Source organism: Manis javanica, chromosome 11 (genome assembly GCF_040802235.1).
Source record: "Manis javanica isolate MJ-LG chromosome 11, MJ_LKY, whole genome shotgun sequence".
Taxonomy (NCBI): domain Eukaryota; kingdom Metazoa; phylum Chordata; class Mammalia; order Pholidota; family Manidae; genus Manis; species Manis javanica.
Window position 1 is genome coordinate 92,213,883 of NC_133166.1, and position 16,105 is coordinate 92,229,987.

The window sequence follows — 16,105 nt, forward strand, 5'->3', positions numbered from 1 at the left end:
CTGTTCTTGCAGGTGCGCACATTTTAACCGACTCAGCAGAAGGATTTTCTCTGCATGTAAAGAAAAAAAAAATGTCCCTGTGTCTGTAGAGATGATTTGCAGTTCAGCCCGGCTGAAGCTGACCGAATGAGACTATGGGCTGTGCCTCCGCCAAGCATGTTGCCACTGTTCAAAATGAAGAGGAAGCCCAGAAAGGGAAAAACTACCAGAACGGAGATGTGTTTGGCGGTGAGTGCCCTTGACCTGTCGATCCAGGCCTTTCCCTTTCTCGGGAGTTAATATTTGTAGGCTTATTGGTGTTACCTGTTTGGGGGCTGCTGGGAAAGGGCTGATGAAAGATGTGATAACAATCAGTGCAAATCTTTTGCACTGGACAGTTTTCATCATAATTTATACATAGAGGACTTCAGGAAGATGATGGAGGTTTATGCAAAAACTGGCATTTAAATCAAGTTTTATATAACTAGCAGCACTTAGATGTGTAGGACAGTAGGCACAGGGTGTCTTGGTAGAGAACTTAAGACAGAAAACACAGAGGTCCAACAGTGGCATGAGTGAGGATTTATTAATAAATGAGAGTGAGCTGGTTTTTTTAAGACTAATAGTTACTTTTTATGTGAATTATTTTTGGATTCAAAAATACAAATTCAATGAATTTAATCATCTTTTAAGCTTTCTGTGAGGATTCAGAGTGACATTAGAATATCTGGTGCAAAAGGTCACAAACTGCCAACCCCTGGCCACATCTGACCTTCCAGTATATTTTGTTTTGGCTCCCAGAGAATTTTAAAACAAAAATCAAAACAGCCTTTAAACATCAGGATGTTTCACATCAAACCCTAAATTTCTTGAGAAGTTCCGGCAGCACTGGGTCCTCACTCCCTGAGGTAACAACCATCACTGGGGTGAGGTAGCCATTGCCCTGTTCATCAGGCTGTGACCTCCAGTGAACCTCCTGCGAAAGCATGTCAAGCCCACTTCACTCCTTGATGTTACCTGCCCGGCCAGTTACAGGCTTTTCTGTTTGCCTAATTTTGAGTTTGTTCCGTGGGTGATTGATTACTGTTCTGATGAGGCATGGCTGTGTGTTGGTACAAAATTCCAGTGACTACCCAGCAGATGAAGCAGGTTTGCTGAATCATTTCAACAGTAATAACTTACTACTTGACATTTGCATGGCACTTGTCTTCATAAAAGCGCCTCTTCATCTCTCACTCAATAAAGAACCACATTGAAATAATGTTTGTGTGTAAACAACTGAAGTCGTGTTATTCATTCCCTGACAAGTAAGTCTATTGCATGTAGAATCTCTAGCTTTTGATCTGCTAACAGCCATTGCAGTCCCCTGGTGAAGAATTAGGAATGCTGTGGAAAGGGCAAAGCCTTAGTGAAAAAGCACAGTGTATGTGGGGAGGAGGCTTTTGTTGTGTTTTGTTTTTTAAGGAGATGCATTTATTGCCTGGAACAAATTAGCTGCTAGTGATGGCTACCTGTGCATTTACAACTGGGGAGAAGAGTAATGTGAGTATCTTACTAAAACTAGAACCAGATCATTGAAATCAGTTTCTGGAAAAACAGCTTATCAGAACTAGAGTCATGACTGATACCCTCAGATACTTAACTTCTAAAAGAGAAAATAATCTCATAGGGATTTGTTTAAACTAACTTCTATATGATATTGTGTGTCATTATCATTTTTTGTAATAAGAGCTACCATTTTTGGAGCCACCACCATATGTCAAACACAGAGAAGCATTTACATTCATGTTCATGCTGAATTTTCACAACCATCCTGTGAAAGATGAGCCATCCCAATTTTACAGATTTGGAAGCTGCAGCACAGACGGACTGGTCTAAAGTTGCCCAGCTACTAAGTGGTGGATTCAGAGCTCTCACACGCCAGAGTCCGTGTGTTAGTGCCCGATGCCCTGCTGCCTCCCCTTGGTTACTCATGCTTTAATGCAAAAAAGTATGGATTGGCCTGTACACTTCTGTGTAAGACCTCTTGCTAGATGTCAGGGAGGATACAGAGGTAATTGATTTGTAAACCTGCCTTTCTAGGACTTTTATAAGAGGATAAGGAAGTGTTATGAAGCAGAATAAACCAAATACCAGAAGAGGAAAAGATGTACATCAAGAGTGAGAGGATGAAGAGACTGCTTTAAAGGGCAGGATCAGAGCAGGTTTCTGAGAAGAAAACATCTGAACTTGGCCTTAAAAGATTGGTGAATCTAACCTTGTAGGAAAAAGGGTCTAGGAAGAAACTGAATGAGGGGAGGCTTGAAGTCAGTGAGACACCTGGACTTAAGTAGTCCAGTGTGAATGGAATATAAAGTAAAAGTGGAGAGAACTGGCTGGGAAACTAAGACAGGGTTAAGTTATAGAGAACTTCTTTATATATAGAACTACAATCTTTAGAAAGATAAACTTAGACTTGCAAGAGCAAAAACCATTGATATTCAATACATCGTGCTTTTATATTGTACTTGGCAAGGAGGCTGCCTAACCACCTATTTGCTGATTTAGTTACAAATTTTATAACTGAAAAGACTTTATTGTTGTAAAGTACTTTGCAAATAAAGGAGCGTTGTATTAGTCAATCATTGCTGGGCATTAGACAACCTCACCCTCTCAGTGACATTCAACAATTAGCCTGTCTTTCTTGATCACGAGTGGGTGGGGCAGCTGGAGTGACTCTACTCTCTGTCTCTCATCTTCCCTGTGGGGCCAGTGAGGCAAGGGCGGCGTGTTCTCCTTTGGCAGGATGAGAGTGCAGGCGATCCGCATGCTGCCTCTTCCGCGGGGGCTTGCAGCTGGCACACTGTCCCTTGCACCCATGTTTTACTAGCCAAAGCAAATTCCAGAACAGGCTCAGAGGTGAGAGGCAGAGAAGTACGTCTGAACACAGTGAGTTCATGACAAGGGTATGGATGTCAAGAAGAGCCAAGAATCAGGGCTAATAATTCAGTTTCCTTCCCCCTGCACCCAACCCCCCAGGCCTGCCCAGGAATGTCTTACCCAGAAATCGATGTCTGTGTGGCTCCATGCAGCCCATGCCAGAAAGCACAGTTATAGTCTCTGCTAACTTCTCTTCATCTTTCCCAGTGCTCCTATTGAAATTTTATTCTTCCCAGCATTCATCTTGTTAACTCTTTCTAACATGCGACGAGATTTGTGGCCTGGTGTTAGATACAGCAGGCCTACTAGGAGGGAGCAAGCTTCGTGGACCAGTCAAGGGGTATAGTTTTCCCGCAGGGCTCTGGGGGTGGAGTTGTCAGAATCCAGTGTGAACATCCTTGCCAGTCCTAGATATTACTGAGTGCTGGAGTTTGAATGTGACAAGAGAAGGTCCTATCTGGTTCCCCAGTTTACATTGGTTTATAAGCAGAAGTGCACACAATCCCAACACAATCACAGATGAACCATTCGCTATCGTTTGTCACCCACTGTTTCATTCATCTATTACTGCATAACAAAGGACCCCAAACATAGTGGCTTGAAACAAACACTGATATATTATTTGTCATGATTGGGGTCTGGGTGGAAGGGCTCTGGGATTCATTTGGTGTTTTTGCCTGGGCGCAAGTGGCCAAGGTGGTTTCAGGCCTCTGTCCACTGGGCCTTCCTTTCCAGCCGGGTAGTCAAACGTTCCACGTGGTGGCTGGCTGCCAACACAGGAAGCAGGAGTTGCCCCAGCTCTTAAGGGCAGGCTCTGAATGTCACTTTGGGCTGCATTCTGTTGGCCGAACCCTAAGACCAGCCCAGAGTCAAGGGGGAGCACAAAGGCTCTCCCTCTCTCCGGTCCGAGCCTGTGAGAAGGGCAGGAATGCTCAGGGGCCATCGTCGGAGACTGGTCACTACACCCATAGAAGGAGGCAGAGAGGGGCCCGTGACCGGATCACAGTCCAGCCTGGACGGCCATATTCCCCTTCCAAGTCACTCCTCTATTTTTCATTGAATAAAGTGGCCCCATTCACTTTTTAAAAGCTCGATGTTTTTCAGTGTTTAAAAAATGTTATTACCACGTGTTGTTGAAGAGTTGACAGAGTCTGTGAAGCGCGGCATATTGGGGACAGCTCAGAAGTATGTGTCTCTATGTGTACTCACACACATTCGATCCTTTCCCGAAAGGTGTTAATTTAATTTCATAGCTTCCAAGGACATGCTGGGAAGCGTTGATAAGCAGTGTGTTTTTACAAATGGTAATTTCCTTTTTTATGAAGCAGTTGGGTCTCTGTCATCTTTTGGTTATTTAGGGGACCCAACCACTGCAAATGCATGTGACAGAATTTCTGTTGACTGTTTCCACCAGTGAGGACTGAATGACGAACAGGCATCTTGACATCTAGATTTCCTAGAATTCAGGAGCGCACTGATAAGGAACTTCACCACTGACATTTACCTACAGACTTTCTTTGCCTTTAAATATCGAAGCATAAAAAGTTTCAAATCTGAAGTTGTGCCTCACATACTGTAGCCCTCTCAGAAGTGAAATCCAGGCCAGAAAGCTCCATCTCCAGATTGGAATGTTCCTTCCCTCAGGGTCAGGTCATGTGTGAACAGCGGTCAGCGGACTGCTGAGGTCATTCAAAGGATGGCTGAACAGACAGCCAAGGCCGGCTTGCATCAAATAAGTGACCAGTAGGTTCAAGTTATCATGTGCTAGTTAAGGAAGTTCTAAGGAAAGTCAAAGGCTTACTGGATTTCTTTGAACAGTCTTTCACTCTTAAAGCAGGTGCATAGAACAGATTCAGGCCTTATTAGGGAAATTAACATGTCAAACCCGAGATCATTATCTCTTCTGCAACCCACCCCCAGGGAGGGAGGAAGGGGGGAATCTCTTTAGTTATTTGAATTGGCTTTGCTGTTTGCCTGAAGGTCACTACCACTCTTCCTGTAATGTAGGCTGCAATCTTGAAAAGGCTTTCAGCCGAGGCCTTTGTCTCTTACAATTGGCAGATCTGTGACCCTTGTGCTCACGACCACCATTCGGGCTGTGATAATCCATCATAAGGCAGATACCACAGTGTTTGCTGACCTCATGTCATCAGGCTGCCTTTGTTGTTTGTTTGCCTCTTTGACTGCTTGTTTGTTTTTAATTATCCAGTTTTTGCACCATTGCCAGAGTGTGTCAGAGTTTTCAAAAGTTCTTCTCTGTCCATGTTAATTCTCCTGCTTTAGTATTTTATGTGGCACCCAATTCTTAGCCAGTAAAATCCTAAATCCTTAGCGAGCATTCAAGACCCCTGAATACGGCTCATACCCATCTTTGCAGCTTGTGTCTTTCTTACCCTGTCCTTTACGTTCTCCGTTCTTCACCAGACTGGACAGTGCACCCTGTGGCCTCGCCCTTGCCTTCTGTCTTCCAGGCCCCCCGGTACACCATGGCCTCTGCTTGGCATGGGCCCTTTCTCCTGCCTTCACCTCTAAATCCTGCACTTTTCCCAGACTTCCCCCAAACTGGCATGAAGGTATCCTGATACCTTCGAAAGCACCTCTTTCTTGCCATGCCAGAATACTTCTTCATATACTTACACATTGGGTTTCTTTGTACATCTAATCTCATTGTTTATGCGTGTGTGTGTCATCTCTCTTCTGAGCTGGTAAACCCCCTGAAGGCAGGGCCTGTATGGTCTTGAGAGGAATTCCCAGGAATGCCAGGAGCTGGGACCAGACAGATTGTTCAAGGATTAGGCTGCACCCTGACCGTGCCAGCTGCCCCTCTGTTACCACGTGGCCTTGATTCATGCCAAGTTTGGCTTAAGGATCACAAGAGTCTGATGCTTATAAATATTCCCTTAAGTGGAAGTGCTTAGATATTACAGTAAATTCCTCTGGCTTGGTGGTGTGAGACTGAGTATAAAACAAGAATTTGGCTACTTTCACTTGGGCTCTATGGTGCTTTGTGGCTACAGTTAAGTTCTGATTCCCGACTGTAAATTGTGAACATTGGAAACAGGTGTTTGTGTGCTTGTACGTGTGTGATGTTGTTATGCCAATCTATTACCCATCTAAAATACTACAGGGACTGACTTCACAGGCCATGGGGAAGATTAAATGAGAAAATGTGCCGATTTCATTTAGAAATTCAAAGCCATTGGAGACAAAGTAATAATCCACTGTTTTTTCCTTTCACAACTTCTGATCATGTAAAGATTAACAGAGACCTAATTATTCTGTGCTACCTAATATGTTAACCACTGGCCACATGTGACTATTAAGCATGTAAATATGGCTAGTACTAATTGAGATGTGCTGTAAGTGTGAAGTACACACAGGATTTTGAGGACTTAGTTTGGAATAAAGAAAGGAAAATAGCTCATTAATAATTTTCTTGTTGATTACATGTTGAAGTGGTATTTTGGATATATTAGGATATCAGGTTAAATAAAATTTATGAAGTTTCTTTTTACTTATTTAATGTGTCTATTAGAAATATTGAAAGTACATATATAACTCATACTGTATCTGTTGGAAAGTGCTCACATAACTCAGTGAAAGGTAGGATTGGTGTTTAGAATTTCCTTCCCTTTCAAGTTTCAGTTTTGAAGTTTACTTATTGAATCTAAGAAAAGAGGAGTGAGGCTGAGGCGGCCTCCCTCTTGTTCTGCTTTGATTCTGCATAGGTGGGTGCTGCCCTCGGAGGGAGGAGGGGGTCTTGGGGTACACAGGACAGGTAGAGAGGCAGAGATTGGAAGGCAGCTTAGCAGATGAGGAAGAACAAACAAACTGGCTCATCTCTCTACTAATTAGTGGTAATCTTTAGCTGCCTCTAATGAACTCTTTGGTGGCCTACAGAAGCTTCTTTTGACTTCCGAAGTTGTTACTTTCCATAGATCAGAGAGGATTATCTCCCCCCCCCACTCTTTTGTTTTTTTGCGAGTTGGTAACAGATGTTAAGGGCAGGAGAAGTGCTTGATGGGTTTGTGATAGAGTGGGGTCGGAGCCTAGAAGCGGGAAACATTTAAGTCAGGAGGAGAGAGGAGGCAGGCGTTGGCTTAGTGTTTGAAGACTCCGTGATGTCTTGATCTGAGCTTCAGGAACGTCTTAATGGCTCACAGTGCACATGGGGCTCATGAAATTACAGAAATCAGCCCACCCTGACTAGGAGTTTCACTGCACATGTCCAAAGTAAAAGTGTTTAGAGCCCAGTGTCTGACTCAAGAGAAGGTGCTCAGAATACTTTAGTTTCATTTCCTTTTTCTTTCAGTAGTTCTTAGGCCCCTCTGATAGGTGCTTAAGACTTTGACAGGAGAAAGGAACCAAGTCCTTACTGTAAGCACGAGGTGGAGTGACGGAGTTCTCTCCCCCTAGCTGGGCTCTGCTCCAGCCTCCCCATTTCTTGTGCTTTGACCAGTAATGGCCTCCCGAGTGCCTGGGTTTCCCCGTCTGTAATGTGGCGATAACGACGGTATCCACCACGTGGAGTCCTGTGGAGGATCAAATGGATTAACTGGAAAGCACCTGGGACAGTGCCTGGGTGCGTGACCAGCACTGGCGTGCTGCTGGTTGTAGATATGAGTAGCTTGGCTCAGCCTCCCCACTCCTTCCCGTCACCCACCTCAAAATATACCCTGCTGGAATGCGTGATGCAGAATTTAATCTGGCTGAGGTAGAGTCAGGCTGAATTCCTATTTGGAAAAGTTTCCCATGACACAAAGTCAAGAAATGTGCTATCCTTTCTACATTTTAAAAAAGAAAAATCCAAGTGCTCTTTTTCCTTCCCATGCCAGTCAGTATCACGAGCTATTCTTTTAATGTTAGATACAGAGATCAGTGGAGAAGCAGGACCCCTGGCCACTTCCGGCCTCAAGGCAGCCGACTGCAGGATGAAGAGCCTCTGCGTTCCCGGTCACTGTTGGCAGGGATGCGCTGGCCGGGCCCTTGGTGCATCCCTCGGTTTTTAGGTCCTGAGGGTTTCCTTCAGCTGGTCTCGTGCCCTTCCAGGTGCCTGGTCTTCTCTGTAGCTGCCTGGAGCCCTTCCTCCGGCAGAAAATAAGAATGAACTTGGCTCTGGAGAAGGCCCCAGAGGTGCTACTAGGTGCCTCCCGGCCTTCTGCTACCATCCGGTGAAAGACACAGAGGTCTGGAGCTGCAGGGAAGGCCTTTCTCTGGAGGGATGGGGAGAAGTTCTCAAACAGTGACTCAGCAACAAGAGAGAAGGTGGGAGGTGTTGTTACCCATAGTACCTCTCCTTGGGGTGGTTTTCTCCTGAGTGACATCATGGAATCAGATTCCATTCAAAACATTGGCTTCTTCCTGGAATCCTGGCTGAAATGGCAGAAAGCACCTGCTGGTAGTGCCCACCTGTCAGTACCTGTCTGGTGCTTGGACCCCATTTAGGCCCTGGCTCTCCTGCAGAGACCAGCACAGCCTGTCTTCTGCACCTGGAGCCTTTAATATGGAGGTTTCTTTTGAATGGTTACATCAAAAGCACAGCTTTTTTACTCTATTTTACAATATATAAGGGTTTTTTTACATGCCATTATTATTATCTCCACTTGCTGTAAAAGGAAACTGAAGCTAAGAGCTATGCTGGATCACTTAACTAAAGAATGGGACCATGGCTATCACTGAGGATGCTGAATTTAATAGGATTCTGGGCTATGGGAGGGTCCCCTCTCAAGAATGGGGTATCTGTCTGTGCCATTAAATCTAAACCAGCCTCTGCTGCTTAGGAGTCTCTGGAATGTAATTGTTAACTGGCTGCTAGAGCTCAGCCTCCGCTTTTAAATAGGAATGTCTAGAGACTCAATTGTGATAGTTAGGGCTATTTTCAGTGGACCTGAAATTCACCATCATGGTGAATGGCAGACCTGAAAATCTGGCAAATTGGTTTCAAATCCTTGCTCAGCTACTCACTAACATGTAGTCTTATAAGTTCCTGAGGTGCTCTTTGCCTAAGTTTCCCCATCTGTGTACTATGAGGAATACTAGTACTTATTGCCTTCAGAGGATCGTCGTGAGACTTAAATGCATCAATGTGTGAAAAGCCTTTAGAATAGGACTTGCCCCATGATAGGCACTGAGTAAATGTAATTCATTAATATCGTCATCATATTACCAGCCTTAGTTTCCTTTGATTATAGTCGGGGGGTAAGCATAACCCACTTATCGCAGATGTGTAGTTCTCCAAACTTTAAAAGGTTGTCAGTTATCCACATAATAACTCTATTCTGCTTTAAAATATTTGTGTTCCTATGATTTGTTCTTTCTCTGTTTTGACCTAGACCAGCTTCTGTTCTGCGTAAAGGTTATGTGCTTGTGTGTGGCTTTAAATCCAAAGATAAAACACATGACTTAAGAGTGATAAATATACCTTATTTCTATGGAAATGTAGTGTCAAAAAAAAATCCCACCATAGAAGTTAACAAATGTATTTTCATGTATCAAACATAAATCAGTATTGTGGGGCAGTGTGTGATACGATCCAACATTTTCCTACTCTTGGGTTTATTATGTACAATCAGGATGCTTATAGAAATAAGGATGTTTCTTTGTGAAGCGTGGAGAGGCCTGGAGGTAAAAGATGCAGATGATGCCCTCAGGTAATTATAATTGGGTAGATGCATCCAAACTGAAATAAAAAGATGTACAAATTGGATGCTATTTCAATTCATATTTTATTCTTTAGAAGTATTTTGTTATTCGTATGAGTTACTTGAAAAATAGAATTCCCTAACTCATTTCTTTATCCTAGAGTTTTTCAGATATGCTGTGTAAAACCCCTTTACTCTTTTCATTTAATAACATGTTGTAGACCTCTTCCCATCTCAATAAATGCAGAGCACCTTGAACTGTAAAATATGAAACCATAGAAGTACTATAAAAAAAGATAGGTGAGGTTCTTTGTAATCTTCCCATACCGTGAAAGAAAAAGTCGATAAATTTGATTATATAAAACTTTAGAATCTCTGTATGGCAACCAGCCAACCAACCACCATAAACTAAGTTAAAAGGCAAATGTCAAACTGAGTGAAAATAATATTTGCAACACAAATAAGGTTAATATGACTAGTATAAAAAGATTCTTAAGATCTGTGAGGCAAGAACAAACAGTCCAGTTGAAAAAAGGACAAAGTTTGTGACCGGGCAGTTGAAAAAGAGTAACTAGAAAAGGTCATAACCTGACAGGAAGATATTTGACTTCTTAGCAATCACATACACCACACACATGCACAAAAACAAAGTGAAAGAGTTTTCTTTTTGCCACTCAAATTGGCAAGAACAGGTATCTGTCTCGTACTGCAGCTGGAAATGTTAAACCAGAACAGTTTCCATTTTCCTGGAGCACCAAATAGTAATATATATACATAAAATTTAAATGAGCATGCCCTTCGCCCTAGTAGTCCTACTTCCAGGAATTTATCACAAGGAGATAATTGGACAAGCGTGCAAACCTGTATGCTCAAGGGTCTTTCTTATTGATGAACCACACATCAAATACTGCCATCAAAGATTAAGATGCTCTGCATTTATTGAGATGGGAAGAGGTCTACAACATGTTATTAAATGAAAAGAGTAAATGGGTTTTACACAGCATATCTTGTGTCTTAATTTTATTTACTTTAAACATATGTAAAATTCTGTGTAAGTGCATAAAAGGAATATCTGGAAGGCTGTTCGCCGAAACATTGACAATGTCAAACTCTCTATTGCAGAGTTTCAGGTGATTCCTAATTTCTTTTTTGGATCTTTCTTTGTGATTTAAATATTTTACAGTTGGATTTATCACTCACTACAACTACTTATTTTGTTAAATATAATTTTATATTTACCATCCTCCCAAGGCCTGCAGTGTGAAATCTGTCCCAGAGGAGAAAGCTCTGTCCATCACTGGAAATAGCCCCAGGGCAACAAGGACTCAGGGAAACAGAGTCTGGTTGGTGGCACTTGTTGGTTTCATTTAAAACCTAGCAGTTCATTCAGTCTGCTAAACACTTAATGACTCTCTCGCATGGCTTAGGCTCTGTTCTAGCTACTGAGGCTATAAAGATGGGTTATCTACCTTGCTTTTTTAGGAACTGATAATGATGCAACAGATAAGCATCTCAAGGGAAAATGTCATCGTATGGTGACAATGCAGAAGAGTCTTATCCCAGGAGTAGGAGAAGACTCATAAAGAGGGTGATTAGGGTCTCAGCTGAGTTTTAAAAGATGAAAACAGACAAAGGAACAGAGGTGGGGCAGGAATTTCAGGCTGAGAAATAGTGAAAACCCTCAGCAGGGCATTGTGTATCAGGTATGTCAGGGGGAGACTGGGAAGCCTTACCAAACCAGTGGGGAAATAACTTTTAAAATAAAATCTCACGTCAGGGCAAGTGTTTTAAGTATTTGGAAATTTTACCCAGTAGTATTTTTCAAAACACTGAAAAGCTCACATAGACAACACGGGAACCATAATTATGTTAGGAATCTGGAAATTGGCTGAGCATTCAAAAAAACACCGGATGGAGAGACTAGAAGAAGTGATCTAATTCCCTAAACTATCAAAGTGGTCATCCTCACATGGGTTTAACTAATTATAGACCCCAAAATACTAATGCCGGAACACCACCGTGCATACTGTATTATTGAGACTGTCTTATCACTAAAGCTTCATAGAACCAGCAGAGACAGCATGGTGGCATGGTGTTTGTCCCAGGTGTGAATCAGAGCATGACTTGGTATTGACCACTACTCACTGGTGGTGTTACCCCAGGAGGTTCTATATGCATAATAGAGCGCGTGTAGGTTCTTCATGTGTGGTGAAATACGAAAGTGTGGCGATAGTACTGCCTCGAGTGGCATGTAGGGCCTTGGTGATGCAGGTAAGCCCTGAGTCTTTGCCCCAGTTTTCAGAGGGGAGGATTAGGACACAGTGGGAGGCAGCAGTGGCTGCCCGTCCGCATTGGGAAAATGGTGGTAGAACTACCATTCATTCACTCACCATCCCTTCTAAGTGTTCAGCTTTTAAATATTTCCAGTTGAGTAGTTGGTGACCATAAATTGGTGTCACAGAGTTTAATTGTGTTTCTCATACAGCATTCTAAACGGGGGGGAAAATTGCTTCACCCAATTAAGTACTCCTGAAGTAATGATCCTCATTTAGTGGTTGTTGATCGTCCTGATAAAAGGTTAGAATGGTTCCAATGTAATCAGTGTTTGTGAACAGACCTTGTGTGCTCTTGGATGGTGGATGCAAAAGAAACAAAGTCAGTTGACTTGCCCACAAAGTGTTTACTATTTTAGAAAAAGCACCACTGGCACAGGAAATAGTTCAGCAAGAAACAGGCTTGAAAACGTGGAACAAAGTGCTACATTTAGTGTCTGTGGAACAAATGTTCATGAGTACCAGGGACCATGGGAAAGATCAATGTAGGTGTGCTTTCAAGGCAGTGAAAAGAGTAAAAGGTGATAGGAAAATAAGGACTTTTTTCCTTTTTAGAGAATAATCTAGCCTCTTTTTGACTGAGCCCCTTGAAGATAATTCTTATAGTTTAGTTACACACCACCCTTGCCTAACAGCACAGCGCCCAATGTAGAAGTTGTTTGATAATAATAAACTGATATTAATAAAAATGATAGCTATTATTTACAGGGCTGTCACACCCACTTACAGGTAAGGCAGTGAAGACTGAGAAGTTAGGTCCTATGCCCAAATTTACACGGGTACTATGTTAACCTAGAGTCTGGTCCAGAACTCAACTGTGTCTGAATTCAAATCTTCAGTCAACAAATACGTGCTTTTGAAAGAAGAAACAAACAAGGCCGTTATGCATAGTAAGAGTTTTTTTTTTAATGTACAAGATACAGTTCCTCTGTTCCAGGAACTTACAATGTAATGGAAGAACAAAGCCTTGGCCCGCCTACCTCTTCCTCTCCCAGCTGGGTGTGCATTCATCAGGCACTGCTGTATCGCGCCCTGTTGTTTGTGAGGCCTTTTGGCCCTGGCACTGATGGCAGGCCTCTGCCCTACGCCTCTCAGCACCGACCTCACTACCACGGATCATCCCATGGCAGTGAACTTCAGGATGCTGAAGAAAGAGCACACAGATATTATGGGCCATGTTTTACATAGAATTTTTTTGTTGTCGTTGGCAAACAGTCACCGAATTCTGGTAGGAAAATACCCCCTCATATTGTACCTGGCTCCTGAGCCAGCTCCTGTTGACCAGGGTCTGAGCCAGAGGAAAGTCAAGGGCACTTCTGTTTTAGAGGCTGGGAGCTCTTCTGCGTGTCTGGCTCTGTCTGGCTCTGTAGTTCCTTGGACGAAATGAAAATTTCACTGAATCAAATAATCCCAAACACTGTAGACTTTTGGGGAAAGAGGACAGCAGCGTTTACTACAGTTGAAGCTTCATTTCCTTGTTTTAGTATTTCTACTTTATTGAATTAAAATGCTCTGTGCCATGGAAAAAACTATATGCATGAAACTCATACACATAGAATGACTGCTTTTATCAAATGACAATATATATTCAATGTCTATGTGCATGGACTGAAAACAAAGCCTCTAGGTGCTTCCAGGAAAGGCGATGCATGTTTATCTCTGGATGGTGCAGATCACCATTGAGGCTTTGTGCTTCTGCTGTATTTTCCAAATATTCTACAACTCTTTTTCTAAAGCAGATTTTTAAAAAATTAAGTGAACGGTTTTCTCAAAACACACTGTAATGCATGTCAACATAAAGATGAATGTGCTGTTTATGAAAGAATAATCAGGAAAGCTTATTAAAAGTTTATTTATTGAGTACATCTTATGTGCCAGGCATATTTCAAGTGTTCTGTCATTCATTCATTCATTTAATCCTTCTAATACCTTAGGAAGTATAGGCTCTCATAGGAACCTATCCATTTGGTCCCCAAATCCGTACATTTAACTACTAGGGCATGCTGCCTTATCTTCAAGTACTTCCCTAAAAGTCAGCACCTGCCATGGGTTATAAAATATGAAAAGCAATGTGCTCAAGACACTGGATTATAAAGAGAAAATTCTGTGTTTTCATATACCTGTTGCGACTGAAGCAATGGCACGCGTAGTGCTTTCTCTCGGTTTTGGAAGTAGCCATTAGGTATGCTTACGGACAGCGAAGCTCCACCCCACCCCTGCCTCTCAGTGCTAACCTCACCGCCATGAATCATCACAGTGAACTTCAGGGCTTTGAAGAAAGAGCTGACTTTGCTAACTCATGGTACACTGGTTAAAGGGTTCAGTTTCATTTCTGCCTGTTTTTCAGCCCTGCACCCAGAGATTGCCTAAGATCTGAGAATAAATTGGAAGGAAGGAAATAGCTATAATTCCTTATCTTATGTTTATTTTTAGCTAATAGGCCTTGTCTTACTCTTCATTTCAAAGCCCAGAGAGGAGAGATCACCAGGTTGATGTGGGCTGTTGATGAATTACTAACTCGAAGTTGAGCCATCCTCATCCCCTAGACTTGAGTCTCAGTCTCTCTGTTCTTCTCAGATGTTGTAACTAATTCTTTGCAGAAGTAACTTCTTGTCAGCAGAGTGGGCTGTATATTAAGGAAGATTTTATTCAAACGAACAAACCGAATGGCTGTAGCCTAGTTAAGCTCAGTTTATGGAGAAGCCGTTGACTTAGTGGCTGGAGATAATGAGGGCATTTGGATTCTCTGTGGAGTAATTACTGTAAGGTGACTTTTGTGAGCTTCAGTTTCTACATCTGGGGAGTGAGTGAGTTGAATTTAGGTGACTCCTAAGGGAGTGTCAGGTGTTAATGTTAAAAGCATTACCTGCTCCCCAGACTGGACAGTTCATACAACTCTGTGGTCTCAGCTTCTCTCAAGCCATGGGGTCACTGAAAAGATTATATGTGATAATGTCTTGATGATTTTTTAAGAAAAATGGTGGTGGTGGTAGCATTCAGCAGCTAACAGCTTATGGTTCAGAGTTGGCTGAGGTGTTGACAGCTTCGTGATACAACTTTTTTCTCCTAAAAAATTAGAAGTATGACCAGTATCTTCTGTATCTTCTAAGCATGAGCTAGAAGGTGAGAAGCTGGAAGCGTGTGGGGTGCTATCCCTATTTCCATCTCGGTTGCTTGAGTTTTCATTTCTCTCACCCAGTGACACTTAAATTGGTGGTGTGCAAGCTGTGAGTCAGTGTGAGATCCTGGCTGCTGACTTCCTCTGTAAAGTTTTATGAGAAGTAGTGGTGGGTTATAATGGCTTTGTTATTTGAAAGGGGTAATGAAATGTATGATAGAAGATGGTTTGAAACAAAATTCAGACAGGACATTTAGCTTCCCAGGTTGCTGGCTTTGTAAAGAACTACTGTACTATCACCTGGTCACTTTCAGAGTGTGATTTTGTTTATTAATTTCTATAGCTATACTGTGTTGGTCCAGCCAGACTAAGAAAGGGCAAGAGAAAGTCAAAACTTACAGAAAATCAAATTCTAAAGGAGAACAAAGAGATAAATCTCATGGCCTATATATGCATAAATAATATATTGCTAACATATAATTAACAGTCCATTTTTAAACAATAAAATGGTGTTTGACGATTTTTAAAGGGTTGCATAATTAATTTCTTAGAAAAGGCCATCATTGACGAAGGGAATTGGTACTGCTAGGAGGAAGCCTGGGGGGGACACAGTGTATACAGTCCACTTCCTTAAAAATAACAGTCCCGTGATGGGGGTTGTCTAGTAAACATAATGTTCCTCATGTAATTGTAGGTTAATGATACCAAAAAAAATAACAGTCCATGGTTAAGTTGTAGTGTGAGTGTATTTTTCATTAAAAATATTTTTTCAAAGGCTATGTGCATGGCTGTTAGGAATTGAATAAAAGATAGGGTGAAGTGAAAAGGCATGGTGCTAAAATAGCAATCTGTGAAACTAATGAATTTTTTCATATTGCAAAACAAAGCCAAACTGGTACAAGTCTCTAGATTTTGTTTCCTTTGCATTTTGAAAACTACTTTCAAGACAATCTAAAAGGCATCTAAATTCCCTTCTAGCTACGGGCATCCATGCTTCACTACATAAATATCACTCTCAATTTTGATCTATGACCAAAGCAGAAATTATTGGATTACGATTGAAATGGGATTTTATTTTTAATGTTGCATCCAGCATTTTGGCACTTACCTTGTCA

General features: G+C 42.1%; 1 protein-coding gene across 1 annotated transcript in view; it reads left to right on the forward strand.

The window, feature by feature from the left end:
- C11H1orf21 (chromosome 11 C1orf21 homolog) overlaps positions 1-16,105 on the forward strand; it is a 216,986-nt gene that overhangs the window by 74,719 nt on the left and 126,162 nt on the right. The window contains exon 2 of the mRNA XM_037009909.2: positions 13-228. Within this exon, the coding sequence (XP_036865804.1) occupies positions 135-228 (94 nt within the window). The 5' untranslated portion in view covers positions 13-134. The remainder of the gene's footprint in view (positions 1-12; positions 229-16,105) is intronic.